Source organism: Salarias fasciatus, chromosome 16 (genome assembly GCF_902148845.1).
Source record: "Salarias fasciatus chromosome 16, fSalaFa1.1, whole genome shotgun sequence".
NCBI lineage: Eukaryota > Metazoa > Chordata > Actinopteri > Blenniiformes > Blenniidae > Salarias > Salarias fasciatus.
In genome coordinates, this window is record NC_043760.1 from 24,164,686 (window position 1) to 24,181,965 (window position 17,280).

Below are 17,280 nucleotides of genomic sequence, written 5' to 3' on the forward strand. Positions count from 1 at the left end.
ATTCACGTCTCCGTAGTCGACGTAGGGAGCGGCCGAGCCGCCACGTTTCGCCGGCTGAGACGTCAGACCTGCACTGGGATGCTCCAGCTGGATCTGGCGCGGCGAGCCCCTCGTCTCCTCCGCCCTGGACACGGAGCCCGCCCGCTCCTCGTGGCCGTTCCTCTGGTAGGAGGGGCTCATCCTGCTCGTCCGGGAGGTGGAGGGGTCCTCGGCGCTCACCAGCACCTCCTCCCTCCAGTGTCGGCGCGAGGGAGAGTCCACTCTGTCCCGGTAGACGCCGCTCTGGCGGGAAGCACAGCGTTAGGGAGGACATGTGGCTCATCAATAAGTCAGAACTGAAAGTTGGGGTTTTAAATTAAGTTTTCATTACTGCAGTGGCAGACTGTGGAGTTTCTGACCAACTGTAGCGTTCCCTGTGGCTCGGTTTTTGATGAGCTGGTGTGTATCATTAGCGAATGTAGAGAAAATACACACACAGACTGCATCGTTCACATTACGGCTGACAGCTTTGCTAATTAAGGGTTAGTGATGATGATGATGTGCAAAAACCCTGGGAAGAGCGATGTCTAACAGTACAGACGCCGGCGTGGACGGGAGCTGGAAGCAGATACAGCAGGACACCCAGCGAAGGTGAAAAGGGCTTAAACTCGTGGCGTAAGACACGTTCATCTGTATTCCTCTGCAGGCTCAGGTCGTCTCCTGCAGTGACGGGATCCAGCGGGCAAAAGGGATAAGGAGCTTATATTCTCCTCAAAATATCTGTAAATCAATGATTTTGATCCTCCGCTCTAAGATTCAAAAAAATCTACACCAAGTAAAATTATGTGCCATATATTTAAAAACGCTGAGGAACGTTAGATTATTAAAATAAATTGCAACGATCTTAAGAATCGAATGGGTGCTGTGTGTTTTAAGTTCTAAAAAAACATGAAAAATATATTTTTTAATGAGAAGCAATCAAAAAAGAAAACCTGACAGTATAATATAAGACTGTGTAAACTCCATTAGGCTGTGTACACAATAGAATAAAGTTGTTGTTTTTTATGGACATGAGTTATCTCTCCCAGTTAGGACCTAAGAACTAGGAAAAAGGCCTTATCTCAGTTGTGAGAAATGTCATTTTGTGACGTGGTTGGCAGGGTACTGATGCCTGTTTACACTTTATGGTTGGTTCCTGACAGCGGCTGATGAAGCGTGTCGGCTCGACTGCAGCGCAGCGAACCGCTGTTTACAGTGTTCAACTCCTGGGGGAAGGTTTTAACCGAGTGAAGCTAAAGCTCAGTTTGTGCAACGCTATGACTTCTGCAACCTTTAGCCACCGTGTTGCGACAGAATGAGAGCTAATCCACGTACGCGCCCAACAGATTAAAAACCTAAATGCTAACAAACTGCGCTCTCAGCTCTCACCTCCGTCGGCGCTTCGTGGTGGCGTGGAGACGACAGCGGCGACAGGTGACTGTTGTGCTGGACTCGGCTGTGTTTCCTGGGCGGACAGGAATGTTGAAGGTCAGCGTTACGCGCTCTGAGAACTCTCTCGCCCGGCACGTCCGCGAGCCTTTACCTTTCAAACGGGATCTTTTTAAACTCGGACTCCTTCACGTAATCAATCACCTGCTTCTGCGTGCGACCGCTGCGGAGATAAGCACGGGAGAGATAATAATGAGCTGATCTACAAGAGCCGTGGCAGGCTGCTAAGTGATGGGAGCAGAGCGCTGCGGAGGAGACGGAGCTGCCGTTTGATGTCGGCTCCCCCACCTGAATCTGAAGGAGGATCCTCGGGTGAAGAGCACCGGCTTCGGTTTGGGCTTGGGCTCCTCGAAGAGGCGGAAGAAGGCGTGGTATTCAACACAGATCTTCCAGAAGACTTTACAGCAGTCCCTGCTGGCCATCAGGAACTCCAGCGTGTCCTGATATGAACTCTGAGGGAACAGAGAACCACATTTACAGCAACTACTGGGTAGTAAAACACTGTATCGTCCTGAATTAACACTCACATTCAGGTCGGGCCTTAGTTTGATGAGGAAACGTTTTCTTTTGAAGCTCAGTTTACGAACTTTAGACCAGTTGAAGGCGTTAATCCTGGTGTGTCCCTGAAGAAGAGAAAACATTTTAAACCTTAGAGTAAAACCAGCCAACGCGGAGAGCTGAGCCTGCAGCTTGTTCGTCTGCACATCTGTCTGGTTGGTGTCCAAACGGGAGCGACTGACCTGGAAGACGAGGACGCCGGTGTGCGCCACAGCCAGACTTAACCTGGTGCCCTCGCGGTCCTTGGCAGGGTGAAGCCGAATGCCGTACATCTCCAGCCGGCGCGCCACCTCCAGCAGCTGATAGTCTGATTCTGCTGGCGTCTGACCTCTGCAGCACAGAACGAGGAGCGGAACACAGTTCAAGAATGTTTTATTTTGTCCTCACTGACCGTCCATTAAATGGAAAAAAACTAAAACCACTAACTAGTTAACTTCCTGCGTAGTCAGAGCCTGACTCAACCCATCCTCTTTTTACAGATCTACACTGGATGAAACACTGTAATCCTACAACCTTCAAGATCAAAAGAGAAACCGCTAAATTAGTGGCACAGAAACACAAACAACTTGTGAAATGCTGGTTTAAGATACTTCACAGACTAAACACTCATCACATTCATAGAGGACACCGAGTTTTGTGACTGATTTAATCACGTCTGTCCGAGGTTTGGCTTTGATTTACGATCGTGAGGCGGCAGGGTCTGCTTTTAATCTTCTCCTCTCACACTCATCAGTCTGTTAAACACGTTTCAAAGACTGTCTGAAAGTAAGGGCCACCAAATACTCAGTTAACTTCTACTGTTACAGCGCAACTTCAATTCCTAAAGTTTTCTTTTCTTAGATCCTTTAGACGAGAGTGATTGACTGGAAACTGGATGTTTTTTAATGTTTTTCCTTCAGAAACAGGTCCAGGTTTTTCCATGTTTATCTGTGTTTTCTGGAGCTTGGGTGGGAGGGGTGTGGAGGGGCTGCACATGTTGACTGACTTTCCTAATTCTTATCAGCGGATAAGCCTTCCTGTTTCCTGTATGTGTGGTACTTAATAAGAGATTTAATTCCGCCTGGCAGCCTGCCAGGCGAACTGCAGTCACAATTATCAACTGGGAAAAAAGGACTCCGGGAGGAAAAAAAAAAAAAAAAAAAAGAGCGAGGCTAAAGAGAGCAAGTCGTGTCGGCCGGAGCCGCTTTCATGTCGCGGCGGCCGCCCGCCGTGCGGTCCGTCTCCGCCGGGACACACTGCAACCCCGAGGTGAGTCAAGTGTTGGCAAAGCCTGGGCTCCTGTTTGAGCTTATCCATGGATGAGGGAGTTTTAAGGGAGGGTGGTGTGAGGCAATCTGGACGCTTTCCAGTAATATGCTCCTAAGTGGAACCTGCTCTCACACTGTGTCCTAATGTAAAGGGAAAAAAAAAAAAAATAAAAGGTCAACCTCGGTCAAAGCTGCATGAGGAAGAACCTTTCTGAATGCGTCACCTGAATGATAAAATCACCCAGTGGGACACGCAGGAGGCCTGAAATAACACTTTGTGCTGACAAGCTTCGGTGACCTCCGGAACAGAGCAAACCTGAAACCACGATTGGATATCACATCTCGTCCCTCTCCCAATCCCACACACAAACTCACACATTCTTGGAGTGGAACTCCATTATCTTGTCAATCAGGGGCATCTGGTCTGGGATGTAGTTGTTGTTGAGGAGGTGTGACCGGCACTGGCTCTCCTCGAAGTCCCCGATCTCGGCTTCAGAGCGAGACAAAAACAGAAATAAAATATATTTCTGTTCTGGTTGCACAAAGCAAAGACAAACTAAAAGGGAAAAAGAGTTCAAAGTAAAAAGCCAACAACAAAGCCTCAGTAGCTCATGCAATAGTAAAATGCATTGCCTCATCTGGTGTTTTATTGATTGCAAAAAGAAGCTTTGATCAGTATTGGTTGACAGATTGCGGGTCAGAAATGTCCAGTAATGAAAATGCTGTTTTGTTTTTTTTTTGACATGGCACTGAGATGTGTTGCTGCTCTGAAGCCGTTCTGCAAGATTATATTCAGGATCCGACTGAAAGGTATCCATGGCAACACACAGATAATCAATTTGCAATGGTGCGCAGTGTGCTGTATGACAATGTTTGATGATAAGCTCCGTGTGGGAGAAAGAAAGAAAGAAAGAAGAAAAAAAAAAAAGGCATAATGTTGATCTGTCAGGGCTAAATGAGGAAACGGTGGCGAGGGTCTTACACTGGATGATGTGGGAGACCATCATGGCGGCGCTGCTGTCGTTGCAGGTCAGACGTCCACACGAGAGGTCCTGTTTGATCTGGAGGGCAAACAGGTACCTGGACACACACACAAACATTTTAAATCACCAGAAGGATAAATGAAACTTTCAGGAAATCCAACATCGACGGGCTTTTTAAAATTCTGCTTCTGAAGCAATATCAGCGGGTCTGAGGGTACATAATGGATCCAGTAGTTTATAAGATATGAAATTTATTGAAGAGCAAGAACAATATAGCGCTGGGTGTCATAATTCGTCTTAATATTAAAAATTGAAAATCAATGAACCAGTGAAGATGAAAAAGACTGACGTCCCTGGATGAACCATGCTGCCATTTATATAATTGGCTGAGATAACAATGTGATGCTAATCGTTTATTTCTGCCTCGCGCTCCGGTGATAAAAGACGGTTCGCTCTGATAAAACAGCTCTGAATTATTTTATACAGGCTATACAGAACGCAATCTAGTTTATATTTCACGAATAACATAAACTCGTTTTGCAGGAACAGAAATGAAACGGCATCCTGCCCGTTTCCAAAACCACTTCTTCTGCAGGGCTTTTAATCATACAAGGCTGTTCAACTGGTATTTTTATAATGCATTCTTCCTACTTGGTTCCATTTTTTTTTTTTTTTTTGATATTAGTATTCTGTTTGTGTGCAGGTGCATGCATGCATGGCGGGAATAAAAAGGATACAAACCGCACAAAATAACAATCACAGCTTTGCAATCATGAATAACTTCAATTCTCTGACCAAACATAAACCCAGCGGTTTCAGTTTATAATGAGTGAGGACAGAAAAAGGCTGACAAATTCAAATCAGACAATCAAGAATGACTGAGGATTTAATGGCATTTGTTTTAAAACGGTGAGCAAATTCTGATTCCAGATTTCTTCTACCTATGCGAGTTAAATATGATGTATTGGTTATTATATAACATAGCTTCTTTATTCAAAAACCTAGCAGGTCCTTAAAAATGGTGTTCACAAGCTTTCAGTTCATGTACGTCAATCATTTCCCAACTCTGAAAAACATGCAAGTCACGAGCTACTTTCACACCGAGAAAACAGAAACCAGAAAATCATTAAGCTCCAACGCTTATCTCCAGAGGACTAAATCAGAAAGACGGCAGCCGAGAGACGTGGCCTGCACAGCTGAGCAGCAGATAAAACGTGTGGGAAACGGGGCACATGTTCAATTTCTACATAGAAATATTCGCTTTCGGTTCCCAGCCGAAATCTTTCAGGAGCAAACGCACATTTCAGGCAGAAAACAAACACGGTGTGGAGATAATGAAGGAACACTGGGAAAGCAGCAGCTCACCGTGTTAGTTCCTCCAGCAGCTGGGCATGGTCCGGGGGGAAGAACTTCACAGTGAACCTCAGGGTTGTGTGTTTAGGCCCTGAGTTTGGTATTAAAAGGGGGGAAAAAAATGTGTTTGAAGAGCATTCAAGAGTAATATACTGCATAACGATTCATATTGATGGCATATTTCTTGAAAAAACGACGGTGAGGAACTCACGTCTGAGCTGCTTGATGATTGGCTTGATGTGGTCGAGCCAAACCTATGGGGGGGGGGGGGGGGGGGGAAATGGCAGTGTTCTAGTTAATAAAGTTTTATGATGCTTAAAAAATGAGATTAATCTTCATTTTAGTTTTCTTACTATCATCTTCTGATGGTTCTGAAACTCCAGGCCGAAGTAGTCGCCCTCGATGAGATTCATGTGGGAGCAAACCAGGTCGAAGAGCACCTTGCCCGAGGCTTTTTGCTGTAAAACAGAAGAGCACACAGTGCTGCAGTGGTTAGGAGTTTTGCCTTAGAATCGAGCCTTGTTTCGATTCCAGTCCCAGAGGAGTTTGCATGTTCCCCCTCCCTGTGTGTTGTGACTGGGATGCAGAGGAAGTTATTTGGAATTCTGGCCACTTTCCAGGAGTTTAAAGGCTTAACTGGCCACAAAAAAGTCCCCCGCAGCGGCCTGGTGGCGGGGCGGGGGCGGACCTGGCGTTTGATCCGTCTTTTCATTGTCATTGTTATCAATGACGGCGGTGCGGCGGCCTTTGAGGCTGATACAGTATCGGGACGGGATAAAGACTCGCCCTGACCACCTATGTCCTCCATCACCCGCAAGCGCTTTGAAGAATGACTTAACTGCCCACTTACTGACAAATACTGGCAGCGTGACAAGGCGCAAACCTCAAAAATCCTCCACAGCTCTGGAGAGAGAGAGAGAAACATTCCCATGTAAGGTCAAATAAAAGTCAGGGATTTCCACTGAAACGCTTCTGTTATTGACGCTCGGAGGAGACAGATCTCTGTCAGGCGCTCGACGGGAGAATTTCTGGCTGGCTGCTTCCTCGTGACCGGTCTGCAGCAGCATGGAGCATATCGCAGCTGCAGTATGCAAGTGTTTGTAGTAGCAATCCCCCCCCCCCAGGCCCGGTTAATGATCCCAGGCTGTGCCTGACTATCTTCAAGGAAGCCGTTTCTCCTACACTTCCACACGGAAGGACGGGGAAGTGAGATGCCGAGGTACTACAACGGGTCCGTTCTCACGGCTCGACGGTAATGAAGGATTTTCTTTTGCTCGCCTTCAGATCTGTCTGGGGTTTCACAGCCACCCAGCGACTCCGTCTGTGTTCCCATTAATGCTTGAAAGAGTAAAAACGTAAGCCCTGTCAGCTTACAGTCGGGTCTTACACTGTCACAACCAAATGTTAAATCTTCTCCAAACAACCCCCCCCCCCCACACACACACACACACACACACACAATCCACCGCTCCTTCCTGCGCCTGTCCTTGCTGCATTAACGCTGCCGTCTCCCTGCAGGCTGCCTTCATGCAGCGCAGAGAGGGCATCCGACCACCGAGGACCAGCTGCTTCCATATGCCGAGGAAGCTGCTGAGAAATGCCACGAGGAGGCTCGGCAGAGAGACAGACGCTGCTCCCTGCAAGACGGCTGCAGAGTGCAGGCAAACAGAGCCTCTGAATGAAACCGCCGGCTCGTGTTTTCCGAACAAATGTGCTGTGGAACATGAGCGGCGGACAGAACCAAGCCGGACCGGAAGAGCACTCCTGTCTCACTGGAGCACTCTCATAACCAGCCTTATAAATCTGCCGTCAGGGTTAAAACTGTCCACGAGCCGAGCGGAGATGGCACGGCGGAGGCTGATCAGAGCCGGGCGGCAGTTGATTAAATGTAGCTGTTACAGGCTGGAGTTGCAGCGCTGCCATTTGACACTGCTGCTGCCAGCACAATAAGACGCCTGACGCTAATGACGCACGAGGAGCAGGGACCGACTGCTGTCGGGGGGGGGGGGGGGCGGGCGCTCGGAGGACACCCGGTAACACAGTCTGCACTCGGAAATCCAGAGACGTGAAGAAGAAACCCGATACAGGAGCAGTAAGTCCTCCACAGCTGAACCTGATCAGATGTGATATGCTCTTAGATGAGAATTAATTAAACACAACAGAATAAGACCACGGGGCTTCATTACAAGAGCTCTGTTCAGATGTAGAGCTCGAGAGATAATAATCCAGCCTGAAGTGTACAGTGCTGTTCAGCTTTACACTGAAGCTTCAGGTCCTGTCATGTTCGAGGCTGAGTCTTCAGACCACATGGAAATGAACCTCAACCAGACGTGACCATGTCAGCTCTTCACCTCCTTGGACTAACTCCAGCAGACGCCGACTGCTGCAGACGGGGTAAACCCTAAAGGAGGTACAGTAATGGAGATGACACAATTCAGCCGCTTAGCAATCACAGTTCGGCCCTTGTTGAACTTGTCTGAACCCCTTACGTTTTCCTTAATCATGTCCATACTGTGAAATTTTAAATACAAGTTTTTTTTTAAAATCATTCTGTTCCTAAATGATGGACATGACGCTGCTGCTGCCTCAGTCTCCACTCCTCATTTTGGATCACCGGAGTTTCTTCTATCCAGCCACATAAGCAGTACTGGCTCTAATACTAAGAGACAGAACTTGGCTCAGAGTCAGTTTTCTGATTCATAGCATAGGTCTTGGACAGTACCGAGGTTAGGGCTCTGTGCTGGACAGCCAATTTTTTTCCACAGAAAAACAGTCTTCACAAAAGTGGGGAAAGCCTGTCGTAAAAGACAAGAGGCTGGATCTCATGGTTTCATTCCTGACACATCTGATCCACAGATGTTTTGACCTTCCATCGCTGAACGGGCTCCGCCATCACAGATGGCTCCGTTCAGATGTGAGACACCGCGAACAGCAGCAGCATTGTCGATATGAAGCGGCTAAAATGAATCCCATCATTGTTAATTTTCAGATTTCCACCTGCGCCAAAACAAAAAACAAACAAAAAAAAAATCTCAGTGAAGCCGATCTTCTGTGGGTTTACACAACAGAACACTGGCAGAAAACTCTGCATTCACAATGTCTGATCAGGGTGCCGCTAGTCAAGTATTCACACATTACAAATCTCACAATAGGCTGCTTAATTGACGGTTGGTAGCGGCTGCCAAACATGGCTGCCAAATGTTGTCTAACACAATGCTGAGGACCCAGAGCCAGGTCAGAGGATGCATGGCGTAAAGCGCTGACTCAGCAGTCATGAAAACGTTAAGGTGCTACAAAGTATCTGAAGGCTTCACAAATATTAAAGAAATTAATTTAGAGTGTCATCTTGATGCTCCAGTTGCCCTCTGAAACGAATCCTTCACCATAACACCGAAAATGTAAAAATATGAAAGAACCTAAATCTCATGTAGATGATGGTGCAGTTGTTGGTGTTTCTCACTTACAGAATGCAAGATAAAAAGTTTTCCAAAAGCTTTAAATCATAAGGATTCATCCTCTGGGAACCATGGATATTTGTGAATAATTTCCTGACAGTCCATTCATTAGTTGTGGAGATATTAAAACACTACCATGCCCGAGAGTCACGGCGCTCTACCGTTGAGTAGAAAGCAATTAAATTAATTTAGATCATAGGGGCTGTAAAGGCAGAAGATAATTATCTTGTCAATTTGACTTTACTGAACCGTTCATTTCGACTGCTTGTGAGTGCACTAAACAGCAAGGCTGGCTTTTTTCATTACCTCCGCTCATTTATATTGTAAATTAAAGCAATGCAATAAATTTTTAAATCTTTATGCAAACAAATTCCATGAAGCGATTAAAAAAAAAAAAGAGCAGCGTGACGAGACAAAGGAGGAGCCTTGACTACTGACGCAACACTCTCCATGTGTGTGCCGTGTAGCCTCTGCCCCGGCAGAAAGGTTGCAGTCTCCGAGAAACGTCGTGCTCAGCAGCTGACATTTCTTTCATCCTGCCAAGAAAATGTCACCAACCTCCCATTTTTTACGGCCGCCATCTATAAAAGCAGCGGGGACTGGTCTACGTGGGAGCAGTTGGTTCCAGAGCGAGGCGGCCGCCCTGAATCAGCAGCGCTCCGGGTCCCGGGACCAGACGTGTAGGGGGGGGGGGGGGGGTGTGTGTGTGTGTGTGTGTGTGTGTGTGTGTGTGTGTGGGGTGGGGGTCTGTCGGGGCTCATTAGGTTTCCACACTGCCTCAAAGGATGCTACGACTGTTTACATGTGTATGGGCGTTCGCCGCTACGCTGACCTCCGCGTGCCCCCGCCGACACAAGAGGGCTAAATAAAGATGACAGCGATGTCTGCACACATGTCGGCTCGGGTTCCACTTCAGGGGAGATCAAATAACCCCCCCACGCCCCCCACCCTCTTGTTAGTAAGCCCCCAGTCAGCAGGGACAAGAACCCAGAAAGGTCAGGTGTAAAGTAGACTTGTGTAGAACTGCCCCCCCGCCCCCCTACAGGAGTTGTTGGTATGGTCCACTTCACCCACGATAAGGCGGGCCGGGCAAGCTTCTCCTGGGAGTGTGTGGGGTGTGTGGAGTGTGTGTGGTGGGTGCCATGGGTGGCAGACAGACTGCCAGCTGCCTTTGGGCTCCAAAAAAGAAAGAGAACAAAGGGAAGCACGTCTGTCTGAATATCCTGATTGAGGCGCTCTGGAGGAATTGATGCTGGAATCAGAGCAAAGGGGTGAGCTGCCACTGGAGGGATTGAACCGTTTTATTTATTTATTTATTTTTTTTTGGACCCAGTAGCATCTTCAGGGACAATGAAGCAGTCCTCGCTCTGAGGGAAGGTTTTCAGCTGTGACATTCAGCAGCATCACGGGAAGCGGCTTGAGTCAATAGATGAAAACGATTCAACGGAAGGAATAAGCAAACAGCACTGGGGAAAAGGTCATTTTTACAGACTCCGCGTGGCTCATCTGATAAGACGCCACATAGGCTTAGCAGTACAATATAAAAAGAAGTGTTGATTCTTGGGGAGATATCAAAAGCATCTTTGATTGAGTTATTCTGAAAACTGACTTCACAAGACGCTCCAGCTACTCCTGCCCAACAACATGTGACCCGGCAGTAGCGGTGGGAAAACCCCGGGGAGGAGTCTGGGTAAACATGAAGCACTGCTGCTGCGATAAGGCTGCTCAGATCTCAGGCAGATACGTTCCCACAATCCCGCACGCTCTTCACTCTTTACCCTGAAAGCACGTGGAGACTTCGCCCGCTGATGCATCCTCTTGTCGCAATAAAGCAGAAGACACAGCTTTCCAAAGTGATTCACTGCATATCGCGGGGGGGGGGGGGCGGCCTGCTCGTATGTGGTGTGCGCATGTGTGGGTGCACATGCACAGTAAACCAAGGGTAGGACGGAGAGGTCAGCGTCAGCTGAGGCTCATTGAGATTCAGGTCACACGCTGCAGAGGTTCCCAGGGTGACTCGACTACGGCGGCGAGCTGACGGGGAGAGACGGGCAGGAGGGATCCGAACCGTCGGATAATCCCGTCAGATCACCGCCGTCCTCCAGGAGCGCATGCAGATGTGTGACCGTGCATATGTTTACAGCACTTTTAATGTCATTACATCTAAAATTAAACCCTGAAACACGTATCTCTGGCTCTGACGGAAGAACATCGAGTGTTTTCTTATCCTCCTTTGTTTTTTTTTGCTTTTTAGAAACTCCAAACTGCAGGAGAAAAACTCCAAAGAAAATAAAAGTAAAAATGATGATTGGGCCGCTACAGCTGTCAGAGTCATTCTGTCACAGTCGGCCGGCCGCCGGGCCCCGAGAGGACAGCCATGAAAATAATGTCCCCTGGATTCAATAGAGGTGAACGCAAAGATAGAGGTATCCACCCTCAATGGCAGCCGCCGCCACCACCACCTCCTCCTCCTCCTCCTCCTCCTCTGGACACCCACATTACTTTCACCGCCTCCGCCCCCAGGAGCCGGGGCTGCTGGGAGCATATCGATTTTGCATAAAGAATAATTAAGTGTCCTGTTGCGACCGTCGTGGAGCTGAATGTCTAACAGTGAGGAGCTCCGTGCAGTTTGTGCGAAGACCTCCCACCGCCTGTCAGAGCTCCATAAATCAGGGGGAAGATCTCGGCCGTGGGCGTGAGCGATGTTCGAGGACGCGCTGAACAAGTGGCGGCGACAAGACGCGCCAACAGGCCCTGCCTTATTTGCAAATACAAAGCAAAACGCATACAGACGCAGGAAGACATGAAACTCTGTCATCGTCAAAATGAGCAGAGGGCAAGAGGGGGTTTCAGAGCAGCTGGAATTACCAAAAAGATTGGCCTCGTATTTCTTTTTTTCCCCCTTCATCTGCCTAAATCACTTTCAGAGGGTGCTTTGAGTTGTGGACCCATGCTGGTTATTCTCCAGCAGCACCTCTTCCCAGAGCCAAGGATTACTGTCACTCACAGGGAAGCTGCGTCGCTTCATATTTAAGCAGAAACTCCCCCATTTCGCTTAGCTGGATAAAGACAGGCTGGAAAAAACTGAATACTAAACACGATTTTAACCTGCTGTTACTGTTTTTGCCACTCAAGAACCAAGCGGTTTTTGTTTCAAAATTAGTCAATCGGAGGAAAATGCCATTCTCTTTATTCTTTTCATTAAACCACACCAATAATTAGTGGTCTGAGTTTTTTCATTCGTAAGATTTGATTAATTTTTCTGAATATGGAACAATTACACAGCTTAATTATAAAGGACATTTTCGTTATTTTCTGACATTTCATGAACATCTATTCATTGTCAAGTTTATTTAATATAATGGAGGCAAATGGAATTGTAAATCCTTCCCTTGAATGTGAGCCATTTTTAGGAGAAAAGCTAAAAGCTGCCACACTTCCTGTCTGAGTCATTTCTGTGCGGAGTCAATTAGCACCACCTGCAGAATTAGGAGACGGCGAGTTCTCTCCTGTAAGCTGTGAATACTGTAGAGCTCGGTAAGTGTGCGCAGGCAATCAATAGGTTAATGAGGAGATTAATTAAGTGTAACTGTGAGAGACAACTCCCACAAGGTCAGGCTGACAAAGAGACGAGCCTTTCTTGTATAATCCCCGTACAAAAACCATGTCAAACGGGAAATTCTCCGCGGTTTGGACCCAGCCGTGCCCCGTTCCACCTCCAGGCCGGCGGGTCTGACTTCAGGATAACCCTAAGCTTAACCCAAGAAAACTACCATGTCCAAACCAAACTCCTGTCTCTCCAAAACAAACTATTTTAACAGATCTGCATAAACGGACCCAAACATGCAGCTTTCCGAAGCAAACACAGAAGGTGAAATAACGAGCTCTCAAGGGTTTTTTTTGATTTATCTATTCCTAGATAAATCAAAAAAGCCACATCCCACCGGGATGCAGACATCAATTCCACCTGCCTTCAAAGCGATCGTGAATGAGACGGTTGACCATGATGTGGCTATAGAATCCCTGTTATTTATTTTTAATGGAGTTCTGTGAGATTTATATAAAGAAACAAGGTTGAAAAACACCCTCCTAAATCAGTCTCAAACAGACTGGAATATCAGTTGCAAGTCAGAAATCCAAACAGAGAAACGGAAAGTCCTCCACATTGGAGATCGGCACCCTAAAAAAGAAAAAAAAAAAAAAAAAAAAAAAAAAACACATCCCAGTCCACAATCTGCCGGTCTGTTAGGGCCAAACATGAACCGGAGGAAGGCTTCAGTCCAGTTTCAAGAGGCGACACTCCGCCAATCACTCACATCTCCACCAACTGTGACATTTTCACTCAAATTCAACTTCATACGAGTTGCTACACGGTTCACACTAACACACACACACATCTATAATCGACCACACTGGATGCATATTTCTAAAATGACTGTACTGAGGAGTTGCTCGGCTGAGGATATCAGACGGTACAGTCTGAGGCATGAACACCTTAAACCTGCACACAACACATCGGATGCTAAACAGATGGGACACAATCTTTGGAAAAATTAATACCCAAGGTATGTTAATTTCCCATAAGTAAACGTGCCGCCCTGCATGTACAAACAGCAGCCCGCTGAAATTGGAGCAGACGCGCTGATCTACATAATCGCTGCGATGTCTGCGTGCGCGCTGGAGAGGGGCTTAAGAAAAGGAGAGCCGAGCAATAACATGCAAAGTCATTAAATCACTTTGCAGAAGCATTACCGGGAATGTAATTAATAAGTCGCCTGGCGAGAATCACAGCCAAAGACATTAATATTCTTAAGATACTAAAAATGCAGAGGCAGCAACAGAAACAAACCAAGAAGATCTGAGAAATTCAACTCTGGGTTCAGGAAGTGTTTTACTCTCAAACAGGTCATCTGAGTCCTGATTCACACAATAATGTTAAAATACACAGATTCCTTCTAGTGTTGAATCAAAAGGTGACACAGCAGCTCTCTGGTTCTCAGTGAGCGACACAAACTCTACAGAAGATGACAAATGTGTTAATAAAGCTCTTATGTAACTCACTGTGGAGTTTAGCTGCCATTGTCTTGTTGCATGTTCTTCTTCCCTGCACCCATAATCTCCAGCAGTACTAAATAATGACAGGTGCACATGCTGCTTTACTGTTGAGGTCAATCAATTGGCCTTCTCCAGATTAGCCTTAAACTCCTTAGCCGTCAGAGCGGCAAATCCACCGGGCCCGGGCGCCGCGGTGGAGTCAGGTAACCGTACGCGCCGGAGCTGCTGTGACACGGCATCTGGAACTTCACCTGACACGGCTGAAAATCTGCACACACACAGAAACGCACACGCATGCACGCACATACACACAAACACACAAACACAGGATGCATCTGCTCCAACCACTGCATCAGGCAGCTTTATCCAATAGATCTGGAAAAAATCCTGCAAAATTCTTCAACTAAACAGTCACACTGCAAACTACAAAAGATTGAAAACAATTAGATAATATAAACACATACTCAGAGAAATCACTGAGTGTAAATAAACAAAATCAATGCAATAAAGATCATATTTCAACATTTTTTAAGTTGCCATTGAGCGTCTAATTAAGTCTTGGCCAGTCAGCCGGGATTTCCCCGTCAGAATATAGCTGACCTTAAAGCACAGCGCAGAGCCAAGAGCCTCAGAACAACCCTGTGCTTCCTGTAGACACGGATTAAGGTCAGCGGCCAAGGAATCACTCTCGGTTAGCAGGAGCACTGATGTTTTCTTTGGTGTGATGAGTGTGCAGTGAGATGCCTCCAGAATTTACAGTAGGAGGTCTTTAGAACTGAAAACGACAGCAACAGATCGGTTTATTTACAAAACCTAACGCAGCCACACACACTCACACATGGAGGAGTGGGTGGTCCTCCAAGCTACTTATTGGTTTTGATACCTGGTGTTAAGTCGTACTAAGGCGAAACACTGATGCTTCAGCGTTAGAAACAAAATTCACTGTCGGTTAATCCATTTACAGCACTGAATCAACCAATACTCGACAAGACCTAAAACTAACCGCAATGCAACTATAAAACATGCATTGCCTCTACAAACCTTAATCATGCGAGTAAACAAAGCCACTTTTTAGAACTGTAATGAAAACAAACAGAGATATTAAGAATCTGTGGCTTTTGAGGAGATTGCATCGAATTAGTTTAATTTCCTGCAGAACTGCTCAAAACTACCAGCTGTGTAACCAACCTCCGTCTGGCCTTTGAAGATATTCTCAATTCAGAATATATTGAAAATCTTCATGAGGATCTCCATTGCTGTCTTCGACTCTTTAATAATGAAACATTTTTGCAGAGTAACAGTGTAGGATTTTTTTTTTTTTTTTTTAAACTAAAGGTTCTCATAAGTGATCAAGTCAAGCTTGATGAAATATCAGTGTTATTACAAGCCACCCCTCGGAGGAGGGGGCCGGGTCGTAAATGTTGGCAGTATATTTCATTTTTAAGGTGCTTCACTCAAAGCTGTAGATTTTATGATGGAACAAGAGGAAACGTCAGAGGATCATCAAAACCGTTTCAGATAAATGATCGTCTGGACGAACTGATCTGCCGCCATTACTCGATAAATCCTCAGGTTCGCCGCCGGCGGGCCGTGAACGTCCGTCCATCCAGTACATTGATAAAACATTTCCATCCCTGCAACCGGCGGAGTGGAAATCATTCCTGCATGTTTGAGAGCTGCTGGTTCTCTGAAGAATTAACAGACTCGGTGCGATGAATCAAATCTATTTTAATTCATGCGGCGCGGCGAGGAGGACGCGGCGGTTCTCCGGGGACGACCGTCAGCGCGCCTCCTTTACATCCCGTCAGAAACTGAGCAGAGGAATGGCGGCAGCTGCTACATTAGTTACACACATTTCTTGTGGGATGAAACGGTTTCCGTGCATGCGTTTGCTGGTGTGTTTCGGCTCGGATGGAAAGAAAGAAAAAAACAAACAAACAACGTATCAGAGCGGTGGCACTAACCTGCACGCCGTTTTCACAGTCACATTTCACTGCCTGTTTTATTGTAACACGTTTTAAAATTGCGCCGTGGGGAGAGGTTTAGCCGATCTCCACACTGTGACAAATACAGGCGCTGACTTGAGGTGAAATCACACATTTAAGGCCATCAGTACAGAAACTGTGGCGTGCGCGCGCACACACACACACACACACACACACACACACACACACACACACACACACACACACACACACACACACACACACACACACACACACACACACACACACACACACACACACACACACACACACACACACACACACACACACACACACACACACACACACACACACACACACACACACACACACACACACACACACACACAAAATCCGGCAAGGAACGCAGGGATGGGAAGGATTCTCGGTGGAGGCAGCTGTTGCTGCGTGTCTGCAGGCCAACGGGTCCAGCAGCAACTCGATATGGAACAGCAGAGCTGGTAAACCTGCTGAGATACCCTGACTTCTGATTTCTGTAATCCCAAAAAGAGAGAGGAAAAAAAAAAAAAAGTACAGCTGCAAGGCTGAAATATATAAGTAATTATCTTAATATAAAATAATTCCATTTTAATCACTCTGCAGTGTGATGTGTGCCCTACTTTTTAAGGCTGGAATCCATTTCTTTTTACGATTGTGTTATAATTAGTGCGGCCATGACGAGGGTCTTTGGAATGTTAAACACACTGGGTGCAAAGCGAGTTTCTACACACACCAACACATTCGTTCCTGATGCCTGTTTGGTCACCATGTGGAGGAACCGGTGTCACTAATACGCCCCACAAAGCAGCCTCCCTGGACCTCACAGGGTTATATTTAACGGTTCTTGGAGTCACTCCGACCGATTTGAAAATCCATAAACAGTGCATAAGAGGGTAAAACAAGCGATGGTGTGAGTAAGAGGCTTAATCCAGCAGCCGTCTTTGGAGTGCGGGGCTTATCGCTCTCAGAGGGTGAGGTTAGCAAGCCGATCCTGGGCGCAGCCGAGGTTTTTTTGCAGTCGGCTCGGTCTTGAAGCGGGGAGGATCGCCATGGTAACCTGGTGCATGCAGCACGGTGACTCCGCTCAGTGTGTGAGGAGTCCGTCTGCCAGCCACCTCTGTGAAATTAATCCAAAACGAACAACAACAGCTACAAAATGACAGGCTTACCTCTCGGA

The 17,280-nt window shown here is 46.8% G+C and overlaps 1 protein-coding gene across 4 annotated transcripts in view; it reads right to left on the minus strand.

Annotated features, from left to right (window-relative positions):
• The window catches only part of LOC115402820 (FERM, ARHGEF and pleckstrin domain-containing protein 1), a 46,673-nt gene that overhangs the window by 13,208 nt on the left and 16,185 nt on the right, over nucleotides 1-17,280 (minus strand). For 2 of the 4 annotated variants that reach the window (XM_030111395.1, XM_030111393.1), the window contains exons 3-13: nucleotides 5,962-6,066; nucleotides 5,820-5,862; nucleotides 5,621-5,699; nucleotides 4,255-4,352; nucleotides 3,648-3,762; nucleotides 2,208-2,355; nucleotides 1,995-2,090; nucleotides 1,756-1,919; nucleotides 1,562-1,630; nucleotides 1,408-1,483; nucleotides 69-282 (exon numbers count right to left, since the gene is read on the minus strand). In XM_030111395.1, the coding sequence (XP_029967255.1) occupies nucleotides 69-282; nucleotides 1,408-1,483; nucleotides 1,562-1,630; nucleotides 1,756-1,919; nucleotides 1,995-2,090; nucleotides 2,208-2,355; nucleotides 3,648-3,762; nucleotides 4,255-4,352; nucleotides 5,621-5,699; nucleotides 5,820-5,862; nucleotides 5,962-6,066 (1,207 nt within the window). Of the gene's footprint in view, nucleotides 1-68; nucleotides 283-1,407; nucleotides 1,484-1,561; nucleotides 1,631-1,755; nucleotides 2,091-2,207; nucleotides 2,356-3,647; nucleotides 3,763-4,254; nucleotides 4,353-5,620; nucleotides 5,700-5,819; nucleotides 5,863-5,961; nucleotides 6,067-17,280 lie in introns of all 4 variants that reach the window. The other 2 variants (XM_030111394.1, XM_030111392.1) reach the window with 1 other exon arrangement.